This window comes from Otolemur garnettii, unplaced genomic scaffold (assembly GCF_000181295.1).
Source record: "Otolemur garnettii isolate 467f Iridium unplaced genomic scaffold, OtoGar3 scaffold00016, whole genome shotgun sequence".
NCBI lineage: Eukaryota > Metazoa > Chordata > Mammalia > Primates > Galagidae > Otolemur > Otolemur garnettii.
In genome coordinates this window covers 28,816,946-28,825,690 of record NW_003852411.1, presented here as the reverse complement: position 1 = coordinate 28,825,690, position 8,745 = coordinate 28,816,946, and the positions used below count along the sequence as shown (strand labels likewise).

Below are 8,745 nucleotides of genomic sequence, written 5' to 3'. Positions count from 1 at the left end.
TCTCATTTTGTTTTATCTCGCTCTTTGGAGGCACAATTGCTAAGTGGGTGTGAGCATAGGCTCTGAAGTCAGTCTACCTAGAGCTCCTATCTTGCCACTGCCACTTATTAAGCTGTTTAGTTAAGTTACTAAACCATGATTTGCTTTCTATAAAATGATATGATAGCCTATATCTCTTAAGAGTATTGAGGTTAAAAAGGAAATGATGCTTAGTTTTTAGCATAGGTTACAGCCCATAGTATTTAATAAATTTTAGTGTTAATGATGGTATCAGGTCTTTTTACTCAGTTTGAAATTCTAAGTCTATATAGTTCTCAAGGAGAGAAATGTTATATTTCATGAAGATTTAGAGTATTAAAAATATGACAAGTGTAGTGCTTCATTTTGTTTTTAAAAGTTTATTATATTTCTGTCTGAAAAACCAACTCATCACTAAGGTACCCTGACTTAACTATTACACATTCATTTTCTAACTGTGCATTAAACTACATTTTTCTGTGGTTGCTTTGCCATTTGTTTCTTTATTCTTTCATCTAATTGATGTTCACAGGATGCCAGGTACTGTGTGAGGTGCTGAGAATGGAGAAAAAATTTTCCTTCTCTTTAGAACCTTACAATTATGTAAATTTTCTCCAGTAAGATTGTAAACTCTCAGAAGAGAGTGTCTTCTATTGCGTGTTACTCACTGTGTTCTGTCTGCCTACTACTCAGTACATGCAGACTGAATTGAATAACTAAAGATAGACTTTTCTTTCTTTTATTTAGGCAAACAGTTCTGCTATTATTGATCACATATTTGCCAGTAAAGCAGTGGTGAATGCCGCAATTCCAGCCTATCACCTAAGAGACCTTATCAAAAGGTACGTGACCTGTGCTGTAAACTTGCTTTGCATACATTTATTATCTGAAGTGGATTTTTTTCTTTTAATTGTTGAATGGATTTATATTAGTATGTCCAGTTTGCTTAATTATGCAGAGGCATTGTCCCCTAGAAAAAAGAATTTTAGTTCAGATAGTCTATATAGGCTAGCTTTCTATAAAAAGCATAAGGAATCAAGCAGTTTTACTACATTTATTTTCAAAGGAATGTTCTTTTGTTGATAGTGAATGCCAGATGTTTATTTCTTCCTGGCAACTATTTACTCACTAGAAGGTAGATAACTGGACCTCTATACCTTTGGCCTTTCCTAGCTCTGGCAGTTCTAAATATTAATGGAAAACGGTTTTAAAAGAGTCTTTATTAATGAAAGACCAGGTTTGCTTTTTTGCAGGACTAAAATAAATCAACACTATTTTGAATAAGGTAGTTTTAAAAGTTATACTTCAAATATTTGCCATTAAACAGCTCTGGAGACAGATACAGTGTTTTTGACATCTGAATAGATTCAAGTACAATAGATATTTTGAAAATAAATAATATGTACAATCCTGTGCCATTTAATGAGAGGAAGACATTCTGAGAAATGTGTGTTAGGCTGTTGTGTCATGCAGACATTATAGAGTGCACTTACACATACCTAGGACACATCCCTGAGGCTGTATGGCACAGCTGATGCTCCTACTGAATTACTATAGGCAACTGTAACACAATGGTAAGTATTTATGTATCCGAATGTATCTAAACATAAAAAAGATACAGTAAAAATAATAGTATACTAGGTAAAAAATGGTACATCTGCATAGGCCATTTAAGTGGTGGTCATATATGAAGCTTGCAGGACTGGAAGTTGCTCTGGGTGAGTCAGTGGTGAGTAGTGAATAGAAGGCCTAGGATGTTACTGTAAACTACTATGTACTTTATAAACACTATACGAATAGGCTACATTAAATTTATGAAACCAGTTTTTCTTCAATAATAAATTAACTTTTGCTTACTACAACTTTTTTCTTTAAGTTTTCTTTTGGCTCTTTTTAATAATACTTTGCTTACAACACATTGCACAGCTGTACAAAAATATTTTTCTTTATATTCTCATAAGTCTTTCTCTGTTTTTAAATTTTACAATTTTTTTTAATTTTTAAACTTCTTGTTAAGAACTAAGACACAAACACACTCGTTTGCCCCGAGGCCTACAGGGTCAGGATCATCAGTATCACTGTCTTCTACCTCTACACATTGTTTTTCTAGATCTTTAAGGGCATAACAGGCATTGTTATGTCATCTCCTATGATGATAATGCCTCTAAAGCAGTGGTTCTTAACCTGTAGGTCACGATGCCTTTGTAACAATGAAAATACATCCTGCATATCAGATATTTACATTACGATTCATAACAGTAGCAAAATTACAGTTATGAAGTAGCAACAAAAATAATTTTATGGTTGGGGGTTTCCACAACATGAGGAACTGTATTAAAGGGTCACGGCATTAGGAGGCATTAGAAGGTTGAGAACCACTGCCATAAAGGCTGTTGTACAGCTCACTATTATTTATAAGGCATGTGCTCTAAAATGATAATAAAAAGTAATAAATAGATAAGCCAGTAACATAGTCATTTATCATCATTATCAGGTATTATATACTGTATGTGCAGTCATTTTATGTGACTAGCAGCACAGTATGTGTACACCAGTGTTGCCTCCAATGTACTGAGTAATGTGTTACACTGAATCATACAGTGACTGCATTGTCCCTAGGCAGTAGGAATTTTTCAGGTTCATTATAATCTTATGAGACCACCGTTGTTTATGTGGTCCCTTGTTGGTTAAAACATCACTGAGTGGTGTCTATGTTAGCAAAAGTAGGCTTTTCAGGTTTCTAAAATAAAGAGCCAGAAATGAATAGAAGAATTGGTATGCTAGAAAAGGATGGAGCCCATCTTTGAATCTTAGTATTATAGTTTCTTTGGAATATTGGCACTATAAACCTTCAAATTAGTTGTTTTTTAACTTTTTCTTTTGAAATAATTATAAACACATAGAATATTGTAAAAATGTTATAGAGAGATCCTTATCCTTTACATAGTTTCCTACAAAGGTGACATCATACGTAATTAGTATAATATCAAAACCAGTAAATTAACATTGGTACAATCCATAGAACTTGCTAAAATCTCGATATGCAAATACTTATTTATATGTGTTTTTCAAATTAAATGTAAATAGCCGTTAATATCTAATTGATATTCGGTATTACAAATTAGATTTTTATGGCTCAGTGCCTATAGCACAGTGGTTATGGCACCAGCCACATATACTGGAGCTGGTAGATTTGAACCCAGCTCAGGCCAGCTAAAAACACCAATGACAACTGCAACAAAAAAAAATAGCCAGGCGTTGTGGCGGGTGCCTATAGTCCCAGCTACTTGGGAGGCTGAGGCAAGAGAATCACTTAACTCCAAGAGTTTGAGGTTGCTGTGAGCTTTGACACCATAGCACTCTACTGAGGGTGACATAATGAGACTCTGTCTCAAAGAAAATGAAAACAAATTAGATTTTACATTGAGGAGATAGCAGTGTAAAATTATAAAAATGATTCTAGCCCCAAAGTTAAATCATTTAAGTTCTAGTACTGACTTTGTTATTTTTATTATTAACTAATAGCTTTTTTCTAGGTTATACAACTAACATTAATTTTGGAAACTACAAAAAGTTGTGATGAAGAAAATAAAAGTTATAAACCTACTTTCTAATGTTAATCCTTTGGTATATTTCCTTTCAATTTTTTTTTTGCATACTGTGTACACATGCAAGTTACTTGAACCTTTTTTTGTAGAATAAACCTCAGATACTGTAATCCTAGCACTCTGGAAGGCCAAGGCAGGTGGATTGCCTGAGTTCACAGGTTAGAGACCAACCTGAGCCAGAGTGAGACTTTGTCTCTAAAAATAGCTGGGTGGCGAGGCCGGCGCCTACAGTCCCAGCTACTTGGGAGGCTGAGACAAGAGAATCGCTAGAGCCCAAGAGTTTGAGGTTGCTGTGAGCTATGACGCTAAGGTACTTATACAGAAGGCAAACTCTGGCTCCAAAAAAAAAAAAACAAATTCAGAGATACTGAAACCACTTATAAAAGAAAGATGTAGCTTAGTGAATCTTTAGCAACATTGTAACCACCTTATAACTCCCTTTCATGTCAAGAAGTAGAACTTTGCCAGCAACTTTGGAGGTCTTCTGTGTCCCGTCCTATTCTCAAACCCCTTCTTAAAAGTAACCAGTACAGCTCACTTTTATGGTAATTACTTCCATGTTTTCATTATAGTTTTATTACTCAAGCACACATTCTTAAACACACATTAAACCTTGCGTGGTTTTTTTTTGTTTTTTTTTTTTGTTCTTCTGAAAAAAATAATCCTTTTAGTTCTCTTTTAATTTAAGGGTTCTCTTTCCCCCGTATCTCTTTTAGTTTATTTATTGAACATCTTAGATTGTTGGCTCAGTATAATTTTCCACAGCCTGAATATTGCTGATTGTATCTTTATGGTGGAGTTTAACATATTTCTGTTTAATTCCTCTAAATTGGTAGTTGGATCTAGAGGGTTTGATTTTTTTTTTTCAAGACTATACAAATGATTCATTAAAATTTCTAATTCTTTACTAAGTTTTATAACCTAATTTTTGAGATATTCTAATTTTGATTCATACTGCTTTTTCCATATCTATATTGTTTTGAAAATATATTTTGCTCATTTCAAAGTGGTAGGTTACAGTGCATTGTGGTCTTTCTGGCTTGCTATCTGAGGGGTGTTATTCAGACATCTCCTGGCTCTTCCTCTCCCCTAATGTTTCCTGGTGCCCCTTATCCCTTCCCTCCTCATTTACCTCATCGTGCTTAATTTGTATTTGATTCTCGTGATTTCTTCTTGCTGTGAGACTTTGCGGTGGAAGGAACCTTTGGCTAGTTAGTTTTAAGAGGTTTTAGCGTTTAGATTACCCTGCCCCCTCCAGATTTTACATTCTGTTTGCTTGGTATTAAAATGTGTAACCCCTTGTAGTTCTGGCTACTTTTCACTAATTGGCCTGCTGTGCTTCTGGTGAGTACGTTTTGACGATTTTGGGCTATTCCTTCTGGTTCATTAGTTCTACTGTTTTCTCTGCTTCCTTGCACATAGATACCAGTATGGTACAATCTTACTGCTACTGATAGTTTGTTTTCAGTGGGTCACTTTTAATAATAAATGTTTACTTATTGTAGGGAAATTATAGCCCTTTTACACTATAGATATTTCAACAGCTATATAGAGATAAACTAACCTTATTAAATTGTAACACCATTTCAGTCCTTCTGTTTTTTCCTTTATGGACATTTTAAAAACATTTCTTTAACTGACAGACAAAATTATACATATCTTGTTCAACATGATGCTGTGAAGTGTATATACATAGTGAAATGGGTAAATCTAGCTAATTAACACATACCTCACATAGTTATCATTTTCGTAGTAAGAACACTTAGCATTCACCCTCTGTGTTTTTCAGGAATACAATGTGTCATCGTTAACTATAGTTAATGGCTATTATGAATGGTGCTGCAATAAATGTGGGAGTATACATATCTCTTCAACATACTGATTTCATTTCCTTTGGATAAGTGCAAGCAATTCCTAGGTTACAGATAAGATAGTCTCTGTAGGTTGCTCTTAAGTTGAATTTGTGTATAAATTATAACAGGTACATTTACCTATTACCTGTAATGACTACTATTTATGAGCCATAAGTCAGTCGGATGTTTGTAACTTGGGGACTGCCTGTTTCCAGTAGTGGGTTTGCTGGATTACATGGTAGTTCTGTGTTGAATTTTTTTGATGAACCTCCATACTGCTTTCCATAATGGCTATGCTGATTTACATTCCTGCCAGCAGTATGTAAAGATTCCCTTTTCTCCCCATCCTTGCTGGTACTTACTGTCTTTTTATTAATAGCCATTTCAACAGATGTGAGGTAATGATCACATTGTGGTTTTAATTCGTATTCCCTGATGTTTATTGATACTGGGCATTTTTTCATATGCCTGTTAACTATTCGTATGTCTTCTTATGAGGAATGTCTATGGATGTGTTTTGCCCGTTTTTTAACTGGGTTATTTGTTTCCTTCTTATTGAGTTCCTTATTTGTTTTTGATACCCCTTAGCAGATACATAGCTTATAAATATTTTCTTCTATTCTGTAGGTTGTCTCTTCATTTTGCTGATTGTTTCCTTAACTGTGCAAAAGCTTTTTAGTTGACTAGTATGTGTAATCTCATTTGCTCTTGCATTTGTTGCCTGTGCTTTTGAGGTTGTAGTCAAAAAATCATTGCCTAGACCAATGTCATCCAGCTTTCACCTATTTTCTTCTAGTGTTTTATAGTTTTGGGTCTTACATTTAGGTCCTTAATTCATTTTGAGTTGATTTTGTATTTGGTGAGAGGTAAGGGTTTAATTTTATTCCTCTATGGATATCTAGTTTTCCCAACACTGTTTATTGAAGAGACTCTCCTTTCCTCGTTACATATTTTTGGCACCTTTGTTGAAAATCAGTTAGTTGTAAGTGCATGGATTTATTTCTGGGGCCTCTATTCTATTCCATTCGTCCATGTCTCTGTTTTTATACCAATACCATGCTGTTTTGGTCACTATAGCTTTGTGGTATATTTTGAAGTCAGGTAGTGTGATGCCTCAGGCTTTGTTTTTTTTTTCCTCAGAGTTGTTTTGGCTCTTTGGTGTGTCCCTATAGTTCTGTTATAAATGTTGTCCATGGGCTTTTTGGTTTTGTTATCAACTTGCAAATTAGAGGGGGAAATTAGACATGATTCAACAATTATCCCACCACTCTCTGTGGTTTTTTTTTTCTTCCTTTTTATTGTGTTACTACGCCTATGTCTGTTTTGTTCCCCCCACTCACTGTTGCAGAGTTCAGGTCACTTTCCCATGTTCATTTATTAGTCAAAAGCATTATTTTAAATCACAGTATAATCGTATATTATGGTTATGTATCATGACATATTGAACTGTTTGCTAAAAAATGAAATTTACATTCTTGATAGGTGAATGATTCATGCTAATGTGTTAGCTAATCATGATAACAACTAATGCTGTGATGAACATTTAGACATTTTTACTTTCTTTAATGGTTGCATTATTTTTTAATTATTATTATTATTATTTTTTTTTTTTTTGAGACAGTCTCACTTAGTCACCTCTTAAGTCAAACCTTAAAAGAGTTTCAGGTTGCTGTGAGCTATGGCACCATGGCACTCTGGTCTCAAACTCCTGAACTCAGGCCATCCACCAGCCTCAGCCTCCCAGAGTGCTAGGATTACAGTCATGAGCAAGTGCCCAGCTTGCTTACATTTTGTCAATAATTGTAAAGATGCTTGTTTTCCTGTTTTAGCATGCTTCATGATGATCCAAGCCGAAGAATTCCTGCTGAAATGGCATTGTGCAGCCCATTCTTTAGCATTCCTTTTGGTAAGTTGTTTGTGTTTTTATTTTTTTCATGATTATTTGACAGTCAAGTAAGATATCAGGAGTAATTTGTATTCCCAAACTCCTTTCTCTCTTGTTCACTGGTTTTTGGGGGTGGGGGTGGGGGTTACATTTAAATGCATGTAACTATATCATGATGAATTTGAACAGCCCCTCATATTGAAGATCTGGTGATGCTTCCTACTCCAGTGCTAAGACTGCTGAATGTGCTGGATGATGATTATCTTGAGAATGAGGAAGAATATGAAGGTTAGTACTTTCTAAGTTACAGTCTAATGTGTCTTTTCTTACCTAAGTCTAGAAGAGAGTTATCTATTCATAAAATTTTCATATTTTCCTGGTTTATACAGTGAGGGTGTTGAACTATATGATCTCTAAAATACCCTCACTTTTTGATTCATAATGTTCTTTTGACTCCTTTTCGTATCATGTTTACCAAATCAATAAAGAAGATTAATTTTCCCAGCAACTTCTGTCTCTCTGCTCTTTCTTTTCTAGCCCTTCTCTGTGTTTTTATTTCTTCTATTTTTGCTCTCTTTTTTTGTTCTTAACATTTCATTCATTCAAGACATACTTACTATTTCCTATGTTGCCATCGTGGTATTATTCCCTGTCTTTAGGATTGTAGAGGAGACAGATTTATAAATATACAATTATAGTTGTGAGAATCTTGTCAGTTAAAGCTAAAGAGGTAAAGGGTGGCGCCTGTGGCTCAAAGGAGTAGGGTGCTGGCCCCATATGCCAGAGGTGGCAGGTTCAAACCCAACCCCAGCCAAAAACTGCAAAAAAATTACAAAGAAAAAAGAAAAAAAAAAAAGCTAAAGAGGTAGCTAGAGTGTAGGTAGATCTATTTAGTGTATTTTAGAATTTGGATTTTACCCCAGACATAGTAGCCCTGGTGAAAGAACTGTATCAGGCATAGAACAATCCCTGGGTTAGGGCAATCACCCAATAAATACCTCTTTTTGTTGCATGCAGTAAAGAGTTGTTCAAAATTTTAAGTAGGAGGAAGATAGAATTGAGCGTGTGTTTTATTAGGAAGCATTTGTGTCAACCTAACCCTACTACTAGAGAGGCAGTTTTGTATAGTGGTTAAGAGTGTGGACTGAGGTTATGTTCTGCCGCCACTGATTAGCTTCATTGACCTGTACTTTCCTTACCTGTACAACGGGCATAGTAAATAGTACCTATCTCATAGGATTGCTGTGAAAATTAAATGAGTTAATTTATAAAAATTTCTTAGACCAATACCTGGCAAATAGTAAGTAATCAGCAAATGTTAGCTATTTTTAACCACTAGAATGTATGTGCCATCAGAGCTAGTAGGTTTTTTTTTTTTTTT

At 34.8% G+C, this 8,745-nt stretch overlaps 1 protein-coding gene across 1 annotated transcript in view; it reads left to right on the top strand.

Annotated features, from left to right (window-relative positions):
- The window catches only part of UHMK1 (U2AF homology motif kinase 1), a 27,563-nt gene that overhangs the window by 4,312 nt on the left and 14,506 nt on the right, over positions 1 to 8,745 (top strand). Inside the window, exons 4-6 of the mRNA XM_003785756.2 lie at positions 766 to 860; positions 7,309 to 7,385; positions 7,554 to 7,652. Coding sequence (XP_003785804.1) covers positions 766 to 860; positions 7,309 to 7,385; positions 7,554 to 7,652 — 271 coding nt within the window. The remainder of the gene's footprint in view (positions 1 to 765; positions 861 to 7,308; positions 7,386 to 7,553; positions 7,653 to 8,745) is intronic.